Source organism: Cryptomeria japonica, chromosome 11 (genome assembly GCF_030272615.1).
Source record: "Cryptomeria japonica chromosome 11, Sugi_1.0, whole genome shotgun sequence".
NCBI classification, from domain to species: Eukaryota; Viridiplantae; Streptophyta; class Pinopsida; order Cupressales; family Cupressaceae; genus Cryptomeria; species Cryptomeria japonica.
Genome location: NC_081415.1, coordinates 101,713,347 through 101,734,193, shown reverse-complemented (window position 1 = coordinate 101,734,193; position 20,847 = coordinate 101,713,347). Strand labels below are relative to the sequence as shown.

The 20,847-nt window shown below is 34.3% G+C and overlaps 1 protein-coding gene across 1 annotated transcript; it reads left to right on the top strand.

Moving 5' to 3' along the window:
* The first annotated feature begins 20,048 nt into the window (after window positions 1-20,048).
* Window positions 20,049-20,633, top strand: LOC131041346 (uncharacterized). Its single transcript, XM_057974387.2, has one exon. The coding sequence runs from the start codon at window positions 20,049-20,051 to the stop codon at window positions 20,631-20,633; it is 585 nt and encodes a 194-aa protein (XP_057830370.2).
* Window positions 20,634-20,847: the final 214 nt, after the last annotated feature.

Genomic DNA, 20,847 nt, shown 5'->3' with positions numbered 1-20,847 from the left:
GATATCTGGTACACCGGCAGGATATAATGATCACCGACACTTGGAATGGCTTGGAAAACACTTGGCTATGTCGAAGACATCGTCTAGAAAATTTGTGTTAGAGATTTTTTTATTGGCATATTCATATTAGCATATTTGTTGTTACCAACAAATTGACCTAGGCTATACACCGGCAAGATTATCTTTTTCAGATCAACACAACACACTATGGAGATGTTTCATTATTGTTGTAAATGCATCAAGTGGACATGTTGTATCGGTTATTACATTGGATATTGTTTTAATTGTAAATTGATTTTATTTTAATATCCTTTAGAGTCGACCTACTAAAATTGGTCCTAGGTTATGATATCAATGTAAGATCTTATTTGTAAGATCCAATGTGGAATGAGAAGAAGAATTGTGTGAAGGTATATGTGAGAATAAGCAGATCTATACACGCAAACATTATTTGAAGGTGAAGCAAGGTTTTTGTGAAGACAATCAAAACTACACTGGTACTGAATCCAGCATAGAAAGATGCTAATTTGAGTAGTACATCCTTATTGGATTTAACCATCCAATTGTATTCAATGTGACTCCTCTTTTATGTTTTAGCAGTGAGCTCTAGGCGCTTGGCCTTTTTGCATGTGTAGATCCCATTTGTATACACTTACTATCAGCAATAGTATCATCTAATTGTGGGTAAGGTTTCCCACTGTGGTTTTTCCCCTTACAGGGTTTCCACATACAAATATTGGCGTTATGTGTTGTGGATGACTTTGTATTTTTGTTTCATGCATTAATCTTTACTGGTATTGCAATTAACTGATAAAACTATCAACCGATATAAAAGACTGGTTTACTGGTATTCAACATTAAGTTGGTTAAGTTGATTTTGGTTTGAATTTATTAGACAACTGATTCACACCTCCCCCTCTCAGTTGTCTTTGGGACCTAACAATTGGTATCAAATCCTAGTCCTCTTTTGCAGAATTTTAACAGCTTGAGGAGATCCAATGCCTACTAACTATTTTAGGAAGGAAAATTCTAAACTTGATGGAACCCACTATGGCATATGGAAGATCAAAATGGAGACACATCTGAATTGTATTGGAAAGGACATCTGGGAAGTTACAAAGAATGGCTATACTACTCCTACTCCTGGTTAGCCTAACCCACCTACCTTGGGAAAAGATGAAGAAAATGATTGCAAAGCAAGAGAAGCACTTTTGAGTGCATTAACAGATCAAAAAATCATTGGATTATTAGATAGATCCATTGCTAAAGCTATTTGGGATCATTTCAAAACACTGAATGAAGGAGATTCCATAGTCAAAATTGCAAAACTTGAAAGGTTTCGGGTCAAGTATGAAAATCTAAAAATGGAAGAAGATGAAAGGATTTTTTCTTTTATGGAAAGAGTTAATGAAATTGTTTTTGGTATTAAATGTTGTGGAGGAACCTTAAGTGAAGATGAAATGTTTCAAAATTTTTAAGAGGATTGCCACCGACATATAAAATGAAGGTTACTACTATAAATGAGTTAAGAACAATGCCTAATACATCAGTAACTAGGGATACATTGATTGGAAAACTCTTAGCTTTTGAAATTGAGGAATTTGGTCTTGTTGCTACTATAAAGACAGATTTAGCTTTTAAGGCATCAACATCATCTGCACCATCATTTGACAAATTTGATTGGAAAGCCTTTTATGCAAGAGAACTTGAGGAAAGCAGGAGAGAAAATGAAGAACTTGAAGCACTATTTGCAAGAAAAATGCATAAAGGTCCAGTTGGAAGTGAGTATGAAGGTAAAAAACCCTTTAAATGCTTTAACTATAATAAGATTAGTCATATGGCTGCTAGATGCCCTGATAGACATGCTAGACTAAGAGAAGAAGCTAGAAGTGTTAATTGAGATGAGAGGGGGGGGGGGTGAATCATAAAAACTTCACATTAAAATATATTCACTAGATTCAACCTCGGTAGCCTTTACTGATATGCAACTATGACTGTAAATTATTAAATACTCATAAATAGATACACTTAAAACATCATAACACATTTAACACCAAATTTAACGTGGAAACCCAAATAGGGAAAAACCACTGTGGGATTTCGGACCCACTAAGAAATATACCCTTCTAGAGTATGCTCGATTAAAAGCTTAATCTAGTTACAAATTACAAACACATTGCTAGATGTGACCCGGTTAAGGGATTTCCCTCAGACTTGTTAGAGTCTTGCACTTTGTTAGAAGTGACCTTGTCAAAGGATTTCAAACTCTCATTTATAATGTTACCTTGTTAGAGGCTTTACAAAGAAGACTGTTAAGTCCACTCAGTTAAGAGATTTCCCATCACTTGCAGAATAAATAACAGTAATAAAATATATCTGCAACTTCACATCTGAAATACTAAAGTAGATTCTATGTGCTCAAAACAATTTTGTCATAAGGCTTATCTTGTCCCTTGTTGGGCTTGTTGGGCTTCTCAATTTGTTCTTCAATCAGATCTTCAATCTTCTGTGCTCAGTGAACATTACTATAGCATCATTATGAATACATTTTCCTGCATACATTATTCATCAATAATTCCTTATTTATAAATAATTTCTAACCGCTTAATCTCCTTGATCACATTTCCCATGATCAATCTTAGCCATCAGATCATCAAACTTGACTAGGTTCAATGTATCCTTTGATCTAAAAAATGTATACCTCGCCTTGGAACTTGTGCTAGGTTATTGGAGTTCAATCTGTGCTGTAGATCTTCCTCTTGATTTTTGATTTCCATAGATCCTTAACAAACTTCTTGTGTGACATACCAAACATCTGATCAACTCCAGCTAATTAGCATCCTTCATTAAATAATGCTTTTATTCATCCAATGCATTCTGTTATTACTCGGTTGTTACTCAATTAATACTGAACTTCACTCAGTAGACATTCTACCTTCTTTAACCGATATCAATAACCTTAGGGTTTACCTACTAGGTGCCTTTACTTGGTGACATAGTATAGTATTAAACTTATAATCAACAACATATGTAGGATATCAAAATAATCAAAACAACATGATCTCATCATTGTCTAACTTGGTAGTAGTTGCCCATTGAATAACTTATTTCTTTTCTTCATTATCACATTCTTTCTGTGTTACTTACTGACCTCTTAATACTCATCAAAACACACTTCTCAAGATATGGCAACATCATACTAAATCAGAAAATCAATTTCTTGACATCAATGACAAAATAATATTATTAAGACAGTAATCATCCTTCTTCAGTTATATCAATAATCTTAAACAACCTTCTCAATATCCTTATTGAAATGCCAACAATCTCCTTTCTATTGTAATGCCAACAATCTCCCCCTTTGGCATTGATGGCAATACCAACTTTAAATGGAAATACCAACTTGATTTATTCCAACTAATTCAGATTATTGTTTAGACTTCTCCTATTATCCTTGAGTTGTTTAAACCTTCTCTTGAAGTCTTCTCCCCCTGTCATTAGTCTTCTGTTGTCCTCTCCATTTAGCCTATCTTCTCCATTTAGTCTTCTCCCTCTTTGAGAACAATGCCAAAAAAAAAAAACTAATTCATGATTTCTTCTTTTGTGAAGTAATTTCCTTGCAATCTCATTCATGGTCAGAGCATCTTTGTCTTCAATCACTTTTTCCTTATACAATTTTAGGCAACCTCCTAAAGTGTGTAAAGTAGCATCAACTCATAAACAATTATCTTTTAGATTCATAGAATTAATGTTTTCACCGAACTCTATCAGTGAGTACTGGATAGGGGTAGGACCCCTAACTGATTTCTAAGATACTCAAAAATGTCCCTTGGCAATGGCTTTGTGAAAATATCTACTATTTGTTCCTTTGAACTGATATATTCTAGCACAACTTTCTTCTCTTGAACTTCTTCTCTGAGATAATGATACTTTATAGAGATATGTTTTGTCTTAGAGTGCATTATCGGATTCTTTGAAATGTTAATGGCACTAGTATTATCATAGAATATAGTTACTAGCTTAGTAACTTTCTCATTCATACCTTCCAATAGTTGTTTGATCCATGCTATATTGGTACAATTCAATGCTGCATCAACATATTCAGCTTCAGCTGTTGACTGTGAAATGCATGCTTGTTTCTTGTTAAGCCAACTTACTAGTCTATTTCCCAAAAAGAAAGCTCCATTGCTTGTGCTTTTTCTATCGTCGATGTTTCCTGCCCAATCAGCATCAGTATACACTTTTAAATCAAAATCATTCCTCTTTTCATATACTAAGCCATAATCTTGAGTGCCTCTTAGGTATCTAAAAATTCTCTTGATTGCTATCAAATGAGTTTCTTTGGGATCTGCAAAAAATCTTGCAACTATTCCTACTGCATGTGCTATATCTGGCCTACTGTGAACCACATATTGTAGCTTTCCAATCATGGATTGGTAAAGTGTCTCATCAATAGATGCAGATTCATCACTCTTTGATAGTTTACAATTGGTATCATAGAAGTGCTTACAGGTTTAGAATCCTCCATTCCAAATTTCTTCAGGATTTCCTTTATATACTTGGATTGAGTAATGAAAATCTCATTTTTCATTTGTAGTATCTGCAAACCTATAAAATACTTTATCTCACCAATTAATGACATCTCAAATTCTTTGCACATTTCATTTCCAAAATTCTTGCATAAGGAGTCATTACCACAAAAAATAATATCATCAACAAATATGGCTGAAAGTAGTATACCATTGTTTTCATCACTCTTCATGTACATATTGCTATTTTCACTTGTCCTTATAAATCCAATCTTGATCGAATAAGAGTGCAATCTCTCATACCATGCTCTAGGTGCTTGCTTTAAACCATATAAAGCTTTGTTCAATTTACATACCTGATCTTTATTCTTGTCTTCAACAAATCCTTTAGGTTGTTCAATATAAACTTCTTCTTCTAGTATACCATTCAAAAATGTAGATTTAACATCCATTTGATATACCTTGAAAATTTGAAAGCAGCATATGCCAATAATGTTCTCACTCCTTCAAGTCTTGCCATAGGTGCAAAGGTCTCACCATAATCAATTCCTTCTTCTTGAGCATATCCTTTGCAAACTAGTCTTTCTTTATTCCGAATGAGCTCTCCTTTTTCATTTAGCTTGTTTCTGAAAATCCACTTTGTACCGATTACATTTTTGTCCTTCGGTTTTGGAACCAGTGTCCATGTTTCATTCTTCTTGATTTGTTCAATTTCTTTTGTCATAACATTTATCCAATCTTCATTACTAAATGCCTCTTTTACTATTCTCGGTTCAAATTCAAATATCAGACATGTGTTCTGTCTCAGTTTGTTCCTTGTCATCACTGGATCATCCTTATCTCCTATAATATGACTTGATGCATGATTTCTTCTGACATATTTGGCTAATATAGGCTCAGTAGGCTCTGTATGATCTTCTTCATCACTCGGTAACTGGATATTATCTTCATTTTCTTCTGCAACTTTCTCGATAGGACTTCTCGGTTGAATATAAACAAATTCTTCATAATTTTATGGTTCTTTGGAATTTCCTTCATTTCTTTCTGCAAATTCATCAATTTTCACATTTGCACTTTCTACTATTTTGTTAGATGATTTGATCAGACATTTAAATGCTTTACTTCTAGAAGAATAACCAAGAAATGTTCCTTCCTCACTTTTCTGATCAAACTTTCCATTTCTATCATCTTTGTGAACATAACATCTACTTCCAAAGATTTTAAAATAACTTACATTGGGTTTCTTATCATACCAGATTTCATATGGTGTCTTCAAAGTTCCTTTCTTCAGTTGTACTCAATTCAGGGTGTAAACTGCAGTGCTTATTTCTTCTCTCCAAAATGTTTGAGGTACCCTCTTTTCAATCATTAGGGTTCTGGCACAATCTACAATAGATCTATTTCTTCTCTCAGCTATCCCATTTTGCTATGGAGTTCTTGGTGCAGATACTTGTCTCTTTATACCATGATCATTGCAAAATAGATTAAATTCATCAGAAATGAATTCTCCTCTATCAGATCTTATACATTTCAACTGTCTTCTTGTTTCTTTTTCTACTCTAGCCTTATACCATTTGAACATTTGAAAGGCTTCTAATTTTTCTTTTAAAAACCTAACTGACATCATTCTTAAGTAATCATCCACAAATAATATGAAATATTTATCACCATAATAACTTTGAACTTTCATGGGACCACAAAGATCAGTGTGTACTAGATCTAAAATTCCTTTAGAAGTGTAGGAATTACTTGTAAATCTTGATCTTGTCATCTTACCCATTTGGTATCCTCGACACATAGCATTCTCAGGTTTTTCCAAGCTCGGTAGACCTCTTACTTGGTGCTTCTTACTTATTTTGATAAGGTTATCAAAATTTACATGACAAAACCTTTTATGCCATAACCAGGTATCTTCTATTTTTGCATATAGACAATTGTTCCGAGTTGAGTCAAGATGAAATTTATTACCTTTTATTTGTGTCCCAGTAGCAGCCAACTTTCCATGCTTGTCATGAACTTTGACAATTCCCTTCTGAAATTCTATTCGGTATCCTGTATTGTTTAGCTATGCTACACTCAACAAATTATATTTCAAACCTTCAACCTAGTATACATCATCACATTTAGCATTGTCAAGAAGTGTTATAGATCCTTTACCTTTCACCAGACATGGTGCATCATTACCAAATCTTACATATCCTCCATCATAGTCTTCTAATTCAACAAACTTGTGTTTATCACCTGTCATGTGATGTGAGTATCCACTATCTATGATCCATGAATCATTTTTATTTATGTGAGATATTAGGGCTTTTTCTTCATACCTTTCTTCATATGATCAATCTTTGATAGCCACATAAATAACTTCCTCTATATCAGTCCCATCAGATTTATCACCATTGGATTCCTCATCAGCTACTAGGCATTTCTTTCTATCTTTCCTTTTGAAGTCTTGGTGTCCTCTGTATTGATTGTCTTTTAGCCTATCATCTCGGTATTCTCTCTTTTCACTAGATTCTTTGTCAGGATAGTTAGAAGCCATATGTCCTATTCTATCACAGTCAAAACATTTTAAAGGTAACTTTCCTTTATACTTACATTTGCCTCTCGATAACCTTCTACTTAATAATTCTTCAAACTCTTCTTGCTTTTTGATTTCTTCATATAGTTTGTGTACCTCTTCCATGTTTTTGCAAAATCTTTCACTTGCTCCACTGTGATTTCCTTTAGTATACTTATACATTCTATCATTGTAATCATCAGATTCATCAATATGAAAAGAACTGAATGCAGATTCAACTTTATTTACCGAGGACCCACTGTTATCAAAATTACTTAACTCAAATGCACGTAGCTTATTGATAGTAGCATCCAAAGAGACTGGCATGTTTGGCACATACCTTAATTCATTGATTGCAGAGACTCAAATGACATAAGAAGGTAGAAGTGTTCTAAGCAACTTACTTGTTACATCCTTTTCTTCAATAGTTCCTCCCGCTCCTTTGATTTGATTGACAGTTTCCTTTAACCTTGTATTGTATTGGGTTATGTTCTCACCTTCATTCATTCTCATGGATTCAAGTTGACCTCTTAGACTATCTACTTTTGCTCTTTGAACATGTTCATCACCACCATACATAGATATGAGCTTGGTCCACATTGCCTTTGCATCATTACAACCTTCTAGGTCATTAAAGTCTGAATCGGTTAATGTAGATGTTATTTCAATCATAGCTTGAATATGTTCTTGCTTTGCCTTTATCTCTTCCAATGTCTACTAGGTGCTATATAATCATTCTCCAGATAATATGTTGCATATTCTCCAATTCCTGATAAATGCAGCTTCATCCTTTTCTACCATGTGGAGAAACTTGACTTATTCAACTTTGGTGCATCCCTTTTATACATCTTCGGATCTTTTCCTCAAGTACCTTTAAACTTTTCTTCCGGAGTCCAAAGATCTAATACCAATTGTCAATTGAGATGAGAGGGGGGGGGTGAATCATAAAAACTTCACATTACAATATATTCACTAGATTCAACCTCGGTAGCCTTTACTGATATGCAACTATGACTGTAAATTATTAAATACTCATAAACAGATACACTTAAAACATCATAACACATTTAACACTAGATTTAATGTGAAAACCCAAATAGGGAGAAACCACTGTGGGATTTCCCACTAAGAAATATACCCTTCTAAAGTATGCTCAGTTAAAAGCTTAATCCAGTTACAGATTACAAACACATTGCTAGATGTGACCCAGTTAAGGGATTTCCCTCAGACTTGTTAGAGTCTTTCACTTTGTTAGAAGTGACCTTGTCAAAGGATTTCAAACACTCATTTAGAATGTTACCTTGTTAGAGGGTTTACAAATAAGACTATTAAGTCCACTCGGTTAAGAGATTTCCCGTCACTTATAGAATAAATAACAGTAATAAAATATATCTGCAAATTCACATCTGAAATGCTAAAGCAGATTCTATGTGCTCAAAACAATTTTCTCATAAGACTTATCTTGTCCCTTGTTGGGCTTCTCAACCTGTTCTTCAATTAGATCTTCAAGCTTCTATGCTCGGTGAACATTACTATAGCATCATTGTGCATACATTTGCCTGCATACATTGTTCATCAACAATTCCTTATTTATAAACAATTTCTAACCGCTTAATCTCCTTGATCACATTTGCCATGATCAATCTTAGCCATCAGATCATCAAACTTGACTAGGTTCAATGTATCCTTTGATTTGAAAAATGTTTTACCTCGCCTTGGAACTTGCATTCCTTCCTTGGAACTTGTGCTAGGTTATTGCAGTTCAATCTGTGCTGTAGATCTTCCTCTTAATTTTTGATTGCCGTAGATCCTTAACAAACTTCTTGTGCGACATACCAAACATTTGATCAACTCCAGCTCATTAGCATCCTTCATTAAATAATGCTTTTATTCATCCAATGCATTCTGTTATTAATCAGTTGTTACTCGGTTAATACTGAACTTCACTCAGTAGACATTCTACCTTCTTTAACTGATATCGATAACCTTAGGGTTTACCGACTGGGTGCCTTTACTCAGTGACATAGTACAGTATTAAACTTATAATCAACAATATATGTAGGATATCAAAACAATCCAAACAACATGATTTCATCAGTATCTAACTCGGTAATAGTTGGCCATTGAATAACTTATTTCTTCGCTTCATTATCACATTCTTTTTGTGTTACTTACTGACCTCTTAATACTCATCAAAACATACTTCTCAAGATATGGTACCATCATATTGAATCAGAAAATCAATTTCTTAACATTAATGATAAAATAATATTATTAAGACAGTAATCATCCTTCTTCAGTTATTTCAATAATCTCCACCAACCTTCTCAATATCCTTATTGAAATGCCAACAATCTCCTTTCTATTGTAATGCCAACAAGAAGAACATACAAGCCTAACCCTGAAGATCAGAGATATAGATTTAAGAAGAATAAAGACAAATCTTGTTATCTTGCTAATGAAGGAGTGACTGATGATTCTAATGAGGATCCGACAGACAATGGATGGGTTTTTTTTTTTTATAACAGAAGATCAACAGACACCTATAATCCAACCGGTAGAGCAGACCTTGGAAGATAAAGTTGAAGTAAAAGATGAATGGATCATTGATTCAGGATGCTCACATCATATGACTAGTGATAAAAGTAAATTCTTGACTTTTCAGGAATATAATGGAGGTCTAGTGAGATTTGGAGATGATAAAGCTTGTCTGATAAAAGGTAAAGGTACAATATCTCTTGATAATAAGCATAATATTGACAATGTTTACTATGTTGAAGGTTTAAAGAATACTCTTTTAAGTATTGGTCAATTAGTTGAAAAAGGATTTCAGTTACAATTCAAAAATGCAAAATGCAAAATCATGAATAGAACTGGTTTGGAAATTGCAACCAGTAACCAAACTAGAGGTAATATCTTTCATTTGAATAATAGTGAAAAGACATGCTTGATTGCACATATTGATGAAAGATGGCTATGGCATAAGAGACTCTATCATGTCAACTTTGATTGCATGGTAAAAATCAGTACTACTAAGGCAGTTAGAGATTTACCTAAAATTGTCAAACCTCACAATACAACATGTAAGGAATGTCAATTTGGAAAACAAGTTAGAGATACTTTTAAAAGTATTCTAGAAAAATCAAATAATACTCTTGACTTAATTCATACTAATTTATGTGGTCCAGCTAGAACTAAAAGTTTACAAGGTGATAGATATTTCATGCTAATCATTGATGACTATTCTAGAATGTGTTGGGTTACTTTTCTTAGAGAAACATCAGAAGCACTTGGAAAGTTCAAACTGTTCAAAGCAATGGTATAAAATGAAACCAGTAAGAAAATCAAATGTCTGAGATTAGATCAATGAGGAGAATTTACATCTAAGGAATTTAATACATTATGTGAAGTGAATGGAATCAGAAGACAACTATCAACACCCCAGACACCACAACAAAATGGAGTTGTTGAAAGGAAAAACATAACTATCTTGAATGCAGCAAGAAGTATGTTATCAAAAGCAAATCTACCACATGTGTATTGGAGAGAGGTAGCAAGTACAATGATCTATACATTCAACAAAGTTCACATCAAAGGTGAAACTGGTAAGACCCGTCATGAACTATGGTTTGGTATTACTCCTACTCTTAAATATTTTAGAATATTTGGAAGTAAATGCTATATTAGAAGGGATGAATATATTGGAAAATTTGATCCTAGAAGTGATGAAGGAATATTTCTTGGTTATTCATCTAAGAGTAAGGCATATAGATGTTTTAACAAAAGATTGCAGAAAATTGTTGAAAGTACAAATGTGAAGATTAATGAACAATTTAGAGGAACTTCAAGGTACATAGACTTTGAACTGGTAGCAGAGATTCTAACAAATGAACCTACATTGAATCCACTGGTACAGAATAAAGATCTAGTTACACCGGTATCATCTGAAAATTCCATAGTAACTGAGGAACAACAGCAAACGAAGACACCTCAGTATGTAAGACTGAATCATTCTAAAGATCAGATAATTGGAAACAAGTCTAAAGGAGTTATGATAAGAGGAAGATTAGCAAATGAAGAGGTATGTCTTATTTCTCAAATTGAACCATCATCAATTAATGAGGCATGTGAAGATAAACACTAGATTAAAGCTATGGAAGAAGAATTAGAGAAAATTGAAATGAATAACACTTGGACATTAGTTCCCCAGCCTAAAGACAAAAATGTGATTGGAACAAAGTGGGTATTCAGAAACAAACTTAATGAAGATGGTAAGGTTATCAGAAATAAAGAAAGACTAGTGTGTAAGGGATATTCTCAGAAAGAAGGAATTGATTATAATGAAACCTTTGCACCGGTAGCGAAAATTGAGGCAGTCAGATTATTCTTAGCTTTTGCAACACACAAGAACTACAAACTATATCAAACGGACATTAAATGTGCATTTCTAAATAGAGATCTTGAAGAAGAAGTTTACATTGAACAACCTGATGGATTTTCTTTGACAGATAACAAAGATATGGTTTGCAGGTTAAGGAAAACTCTGTATGGGTTGAAGCAAGCTCCAAGAGCTTGGTATGCAAGATTGGATAAGTATCTTTTGAAGATTGGTTTTTCTAGAGGTAATGCTGGCAGCAACTTATATTATAAAGTGAAAAATGATGACATCTTGGTTATAGAAGTTTTTGTTGATGATATAATCTTTGGAGGAGAAGATGGATTGTGTAAAGAATTTTCTATTGAAATGTAGCAAGAATTTGAAATGTCTACGATTGGAGAAATAAAATTCTTTTTAGGATTGCAGATTTCATAGACTGATAAAGGTATATTCTTGAGTCAATCCAAGTACTTGAAGGAGTTATTAAAGAAATTTGGGATGGATAACTCTAAACTGGTAAGCACACCTATGACTACAAGTGACAAACTATCACAAAGGGATGAATCTACACCTGTTAATCTGACTAGATACAAATCTATGATAGGAGGTTTACTGCATTTGACACAAACAAGACCTGATATCATGAATGCAGTATGTGTTGTTTCAAGATTTCAGAGTAATACTAGAGAAAATCATGAATCAATAGTAAAAAGGATTTTCCGATACTTGCAAGGCACAAAAAATCTTGGATTATGGTATCCTAGAGATGGAAACTTTGAATTATGTGCATACACAGATGCAAATTGGGCAGGAGATATAGATGATATAAAAAGCACCACCGAAGGAGCATTTTTTCTTGGAAGCAGATTAATTTCTTGATTGAGTGAGAAACAAAGTTGTACATCTTTATCAACAGCTGAATCAGAATATGTTGCAGCAACAACTAACTGTACACAAGTATTATGGCTTAAGCAAATGTTGAAAGATATAAGGGTAAAATGCAAAGAACCTATTACTATCTATTGTGATAATATTGTAGCAATTGATATATCTAAGAATCTGGTACTACATTCTAAAACCAAACATGTTTCTATCAAACTGAATTTTCTAAAGGAAAATGTTGAAGCAAAAGAAATAAAACTGGTTTATGTGAATACCGAAGAGCAAATTGTAGATATTTTCACTAAACCTCTACCTAAGGAGACTTTTGAATATCTCAGAGATCAGCTTGGGGTCATACCCCCACTAGTAGAGACTTAGGAAGTTGATGTTTGTCATCAACTGACAGAATTAATAGAGAAATCTTTTACTTTGGCTTTGATGAGGAAGCTGCTTCTCAAGGGGAGTAGTTGGTATAATGAATTGGTTGGTATTTTGTATCTGAAAAATGTTTTTACTTTGGCAATTGATGTCAAAGGGGGAGAGATTGGTATGAAAAAACACAAGGAAACACATGTCACTCTTAGGGGGAGAGATTGTTACTTTGGGAGAGATTATTTATATCTGAATTTTTTATTTCTGGTTATGATCTCTTTTGGGAGATTGTTGGCTTTTGTTGGCTTTTGGTATTTGGTATTTCTGTTTTGGCACTTTGATAGTTTTTCCATCTTGTGTTGCCATCAATGCCAAAGGGGGAGATTGTTGGTATTTTGGTATGGTTTTGTCATTGATGTCAACATCTACTAAAACTTATCAACTCTGGCACTTTGGAGAATCAACAACATTCATCGGCAAGCAAATGACTCATGCACAATCACCGGTATCTGGTACACCGATAGGATATAATAATCACTAGCACTTGGAATGGCATGGAAAGCTCTTGGTTATGTCGAAGACATCGTTTGGATACTTTGTCTTGGAGGTTTGTTTATTCTCATATTCATATTAGCATATTTGTTGTTACTGGCAAATTGGTCTAGGCTATACATCGACAGGATTATCTTTTCCATATCAGCACGACACACTATGGAGATGTTTTATTATTGTTGTAAATGCATCAAGCTGAGATGTTGTATCAATTATTACATCGGATATTGTTTTAATTGTAAATTGATTTTATTGTAATATCCTTTAGAGCCGACCTACTAAAATTGGTCCTAGGTTATGATATAAATGTAAGATCTTATTTGTAAGATCCAATGTGGAATGAGAAGAAGAATTGTGTGAAGGTATATGTGAGATTAAGCAGAGATATACATGCAGACATCATTTGAATTTGAAGCAAGGTTTTTGTGAAGACAATTAGAACTACATCGATACTAAATCCAGCATAGAAAGATGCTAATTTGAGTAGTACATCCTTATTGGATTTAACCATCCAATTGTAGTCAGTTTGACTCCTATTTTGTGTTTGAGCAGTGAGCTCTAGGTGCTTGGCCTTTCTGCATGTGTAGACCCCATTTGTATACACTTACTATCTGCAGTAGTATCATCTGATTGTGGGTATGGTTTCCCACTGTGGTTTTTTCCCTTATAGGGTTTCCACGTACAAATATTGGTGTTATGTGTTGTGGATGACTTTGTCTTTTTGTTTCATGCATTAATCTTTACTAGTATTGCAATTAATTGATAAGACTGTCAACCGGTATAAAAGACTGGTTTACCGGTATTCAGCATTAAGTTGGTTAAGTTGTTTTTGGTTTGAATTTATTAGACAACTGATTCACCCCCCCTCTCAATTGTCTCTGGGACCTAACACCCTGTTCGTTGGCCAAGGTTAGTTGGATCAGTTAAGGGCTTGGCAAATCCTTAAGTTTTCCAATATGTGGTTTTGGGCACCAACAAATTGATGACTCTGCTGGAGAGTTGTGATAAGAAGCACTTAAAATTTCTGGGGGGTTTCATTTCAGACTTTGTTGGAGGAAAGAGCCCGGAAGATTAGTAAAAGATATTATTCCTCTTAGGAGGTGGCGACTCTACATGTAATACATGTGTAATGATTGGTATGTTGAGAAAGTAAGAGAAACTCCTATAAATTTGTCATTAAGATTTATGCAGGGGAGGAGATCTTTGCACAAAGGACAAGAAGATCTTGTTTAGTTGAGTCCCAAGAAAAGGAACAAAGGAAAAAAATCAAACATTGTATTTGAAGGATATAAGAGATTTCCTAGTAGGGAGGAAGATTCTTCATCTGTTGGCAAATATGAGAGTAGAGAGGAAAATCCTTTTCATAAAATAAGTTCAAAGGATAATAGACATAGCCATGATGAGATCATCACTGCTGAGGAACGGGAAGAAAAACAGTGGGATGATCTTATTCTTAAAATGGTAGATATGAGTGTTGATGATGCCAAGATGGCGAGGGCACTTAAAAGGCAACCAGATTGGGTGTTATAGAAATTAGGAATAGAGTGAAATAATATGTCAATCCCCAAGACAGACAAGGTACGAGAAGAAAGAGGTGAAACAAGTAGACAAGTAGTTCCAAGATATAGTCCTCCTCATATGAGAAGAAATGACCAGCCTTTTGTAACCTATGACAACCCATTGGTAAGTGAAAATAGAAGATGGAGGGATGTGCATAGGGATCAAAATGAAGAAAGGCCAGAGGATGGAAAAAGGAATGGAGATGGGGAAAATTATGGGAACCGGATTAACACAAGTAGGGCCAACCATGTAGGAAATAATGGGTGTGGCATCAACCAGAATAATGGACAAAATAGAGGTAACAATGGCAATTATGGAAGTGGCAATGGTGGAGGTAGGAACAATGGTAACAATAATGGCATTAATAATGGGGATGGAAATAATGGTAATAATGGAAACTATGGCAACAATAATGGGATTATGAACAATCAAAGAAACCTTCATGTTGGTAGACAACCCTTAATCATTGAGAGGTACAAACAATTGAATTTCATTGGCATTGTTGGTTATCCAAATCAGATCATTAATGATTTGAGATTATCAATCCCAAAATTTTCAGAAAATGGAGTTGATTCAGCCGAGAAGCATGTTATTAATGTAAAGAATATCATCAAAGAATTTGAGATTCCTCATGAAGATGTGTTCATGAAGTTGTTGGTTTAGTCTTTGACAAAGGATGTAGGGGAATGGTATAGAAGCCTTCCTGATAGATGTATTTGCAGCTATCAGAAATTTGTGACACTATTCTTGGAAGAATTTGGAGATCACAATGATCCTTCATTTGCATCCCATGAACTAACAAGAATAAAAAAGAATCAAAATGAATCAGTGAATGAATTTAATAAAAGATTTAATAAGGTATTAAATAGAATACCCAAAGATGTCAGACCAGTTGATTCATTTTTTATCAAATTTTATTTAAGTGCTTTTGACAACAAAACTCATTATGACATTCTGTCTCATAGACCTAACACTTTACAACAAGCATTCAAAATAGTTGTTACTATTAAAAATAATAGGAAGGTGGTTGGAAAAGTTGCTAAGAGAGATGATCCAAAGTTGTACAACTCCAGGGTCCCCAGGAAAGATGATCTTACCCAAATCATGGACATGCTCAAGGACTTAAAGGGTAAGAAAAGTCATAATGAAAGGCCACTATATAGGAACAATAAGAAAATAAGTTACAATAGGCCGAGGTTGCATGACATGCCATATAAAACAAATTGGAAAGACGAAAAACCAGTAAAACCAAATACCAACAAAGAGACTCCTAACCCACTAAAGAAAACTACAAACTTTGCAGATGAATATCCATGGTGTGATGTATGTAATCTGCCTCATGCTGCAAAACAGTGCATGATTGCCCAGGGTTTGATAGAAGAAGAAGATAAAAATGAATATTATGAACTAATTGTTAATGCCTTCTCATGTGATCCATATTGGGGGAGAAATAAGGATTTATCTGAAGAAGAAGAATATTTTAATGTGCATCAAAGAAGAGAAAATTTGCAATATGGTATACAACAGGTTTTTTCTGACGATGACGAAGATATCCCTACTTTGAGAAAACTGTTTCAAGAAGAAATAGTGCCTTATTTGAGAAACCCGACTGAAGAAGAAAAAAAAGCTTTCGCTATCGTAACTGTAGAACAAGTGATAAGCCATTATTAGCTGAGGAATAGGAATATTAACAATGAGCAAGGCAAGCCAGCGGGATATAATCCAAAGTCACAAAATTTGATGGGACAAAAAATAATGAAGCCAAGGGTAAGGATGTTGATGCCAAAATGGGGAGAGAGTCGAAAAAGAATAAGCCAATTGAAATGCCAAAGCTTGTCAAGCCAGTGGAGAAAAAACAAATTAGTAAGCCTTCTTCAAACTGTGCAACTTTTATGTCTTAAGTGTTGTCTTAGGTAAAAATTTCTATGCCCTTCCTTGAAGTAATGAAATTTCCAAAATATAATATGAGACCTTGAAGATTATGTCAAACGTTGGGGATCTAAATAAAAATGCTGCTAAGTTAAAAGAGAATCCTCCAGTAATTTACTTAGGCACATCTATCACAAAAAATCTCACACAAGTTGATCCATTCTATTTGACATTGTTAATTAACAATAAAATGGTCAAGAATTGTATGATAGATTTAGGGGCAGCGATGAACATCATGCCTAAAGATGCCATGATGGAGCTTGGGATGCATGTTGACACACCTTATGGTAAGTGTTATGCCATGGATATTAGGTCTATATTGGTGGTGGGTATTATCAAATACGTAGAGTTTAGATTTCTAGCTTGCTTGGATACCACATATAAGACAGACATCATAGTGGTACAAGTTCTTGCAAACTACGAAATGTTGTTATCTAGGCAATGGTCAAATCAGGTGGGTGGCCATGTTCATCTTGATCTATCTTGTGCTACTATTCTAGTCAAAGGGACAATAGTGAGGATAAATAGAGAGCCAAGATCCCCATATCTCATAGAAGAAGTTGATCCTGATGAAGCAACCTACTTTTGCCATTCAGATATGGACAATTTCCAGGTAAGTATTTCTAAACCTTTAGAGATTAGTAAAGTTACACAAATAGTTAAACAAAATGAAAACTTAATTTGGAAATTATACTTTGATGGTGCCTGCAGTAAGGAAGGGAATGGAGCGGGAGTTGTACTTATTGCACCTAATGAAAAAAAAATACTCTTTCTTGTTGGCTTTTGAATGTACTAATAATATTGCCGAATATGAGGCCCTCTTGTTAGGTCTTACACTAGAAAATAAGAATGGTATCAAGTTACTAATAGTTTATGTTGATTCAAAATTAGTAATTTCACAAGTTAGGGGCAAATTTGCGGCAAAAAATGAAAAATTAAGAAGCTACAAGAACAGAGTCTGGAATCACATTGACTTATTTGATGCTTTGTCCATCAATTGGACTGAGAGATCCAACAATGTTTAGGAAGACTTCATGGCGAACTTGGCTATCAAGCACAATGACATCCCTTTGGATGACATTACCCAAGTGGAGATTAAAACTAGACCATCAGTGCCTAATAATGTAAAAAGATGGAAAGTTTTTGATGATGACAGGTATGTACTAAATTTTTTATTTTGTAAAGATCAATATGAGCACTAGTGGATTGATTGGAATGGACTTGTGGAGGACAAAGATGACAAAGCAACTGTACTTGGGCAAGAAGTATTACAACTGAAAACTAATAAAATCCCAAAAGGACTAATAGAGCTTGAAAGAATGTTTGATGATAAATATGTAATGAATTTTAGGCCTAATTCAGGAGGATGTGAGGAGGTCAAAAAGATAAACTTGGGAAGTGAAAGAAACCTAAGAGAAGTATATCTTGGAAAGTAGCTCACACCAAAAATCATAATTGAATTGATTAATTTGTTGAGGAAGTATAGGCATGTTTTTGCTTGGTCATATGATGACCTTAAAGCTTATAGGGAAGATTTGTTCCAACATGAGGTACCTTTGAAGCCTAATGCAAAACCTTTCAGACAAAAGCAAAGACCTATAAATCCTACCTTGGCTCCAAATATTAAGGGGGAGTTAATGAAAAAGAGAAATGCAAGGATTATTGAGCCTATAAGACACTCAACATAGGTATCAAACTTAGTGCCAGTAAGAAAGAAAAATGGTGATATTAGGCTATATGTAGATTCCAGAAATCTAAATGTTTCATCTTTGAAAGATAATCATGCCTTGCCTAATATGGAAGATTTGTTGCAAAAGGTCATAGGGAATGAGTTGTTATCTATGATGGATGGCTTCTCAGGTTACAATCAAGTCAAAGTTAGGGAAGCAGAGAAGTTCAAAACTACTTTCACTACACCTTGGGGTACTTATGTTTATGCTAGGATGCCTTTTGGACTAACAAATGCAAGAGCTACATTCCAAAGAGCTATGGACATGGCTTTTGAGGGCATGATTGATTGTATCTTGGTAGTGTATCAGGATGATATGACTGCTTATTCTAAAAAAGCAGAAAATCATTGTAATGATCTGGAATTTTTTTTTATTAGAGCACTAGAATATGGCATATCTTTGAATCCTAAAAAATGTCACTTCGGGGTTACTGAATGAAAATTATAAGGTCATATTGTCTCAAAAGATGGAGTTAGAAATGATCCAGAAAGGATTGCTGCTATTGATAAAATCCAAATTCCAAAAACTGTTAAAGCGATCCAGTCTTTCTTCGGTCAAATTAACTTTGTGAGAAGGTTTGTTTCAAATTTCTCTGAAATCATAAAGCCTATTGCTAAAATGTTAAAAAAGGGTGCTGAAATAAAGTGGACTAATGAAGCTCTTGAAGTTTTTATAAATATCAAAAGAGCCATCAAGGAAGCCCTATTTTAAAATCACCTGACTTCTCAAAACCTTTTCAAGTATTTTCATTTGCCTCATTCCATAATATTGTTGCTGTCATGTTACAAAAGAATGATGAGGGTCATGAACAACCAATGGCATTTTTTAGTAAAACATTACAAGCATCATAATTGAATTATGATTTGAATGAAAAAAAGGTTTATGCTCTTGTGAAAGCTGTGAAATCCTTTAGACCTTACTTAGTTGGTGCCACCATTATTGCCTATGTACAGAATGTTGCGGTTAAAGACATTTTTAGGCAAACAGAGACTACTAGGAGAAGATGTAGATGGATAAACCAGATCTAAGAGTTCAATGTTGATTTACAAATCACAAAATTGGTAAGAGGTCAAGTTTTAGCGAAGTTGATGGCAGAATCCAATCTTGAAGAAGCACAAGTAAACCAGGTAGAGCTAAAAGATGTACAAATTAGCATTGAAAGTTGCTCTTGGTATACAAATATTGTTCACTTCTTGAAATACATGAAATGTTGGATAGTTTAAATGATAGTCAAAGAAGAACTTTAAAGCTTCAAACATCTAGGTATGTATTGGGGATCTATACTGGAAAAATAGAGATGGTATTCTTCTATTGTGTCTAGATGAGTGTCAAGCATCTGTTGTTTTAAAAGATTTACATGAAGATGTATGTGGAGGTCACTTCTCAGCTAAAACCACTGCTCACAAAATTCTTAATGCTGGTTATTACTAGCCTCAAGTTTTCAAGGATTGTCATACTTATGTCAAAAAATGTGAGACTTGTCAAAAATTTCAGGGAAACTCAAATATAATGGAGCCATTCCTCTTAGGCCCATGCATATAGAAGAACCATTCTAGATGTGGGGTATTGACTTCATAGGAGAGATAGAAAACAAATATAGTGGTGGGCCTAAATGGATTTTGGTTGCTACTGACTACTTTACTAAATGGGTTGAGGCTATCCCTACGAGACAGGCTACAAGCAAAGTGGTGACAAAGTTTCTCTTAGAAAATATTCTAACCATATTTGGAGTACTTCAGAAGATTGTAGTAGACAATGGGATGTGTTTCAGATCCAAGGAATTCTCTAATTTCTGTGAAAATTATGGTATCACTTTATCTTACTCATCACCTTACCATCCCCAAGGAAATGGACAAGTAGAATCAAGAAACAAGAACTTGCTGAAGATTATCAGAAGGATATTGGGTGATAATAAAAAGGCTTGGGACTCAAAATTAGTCTTAGCAGTATGGACTGATAGAGTGACAATCAAGAAGTCCATAGGATTTTCCCCATATGAGCTTGTATATGGCAAGGAAGCAAGATTTCCCTTAAATAATTTGCTTCCAGTTTATAAATTTGTTACAGAAAAATGTTTGGAAGAAGTAAACTTCATGGGGGACAAATTGATGGCTTTAGCTGAGCTGGATGAATGTAGATGAGAAGCACAGGAAAGAAACTTACAGAGACAACAAATGGTAAAATCTTTACATGATAGAAAAGTGTGTGACGGGTCATTTAAAGATGGGGAATGGGTGTTAAAATGGAATGCCAAAGATCAGGATAAAGGGAAGCATGGCAAGTTCGATGCACTCTAGCTGGGACCTTTTATCATTTTAGAAAAAGGTGGAGAAAACTCCTATTACTTGCAAGATA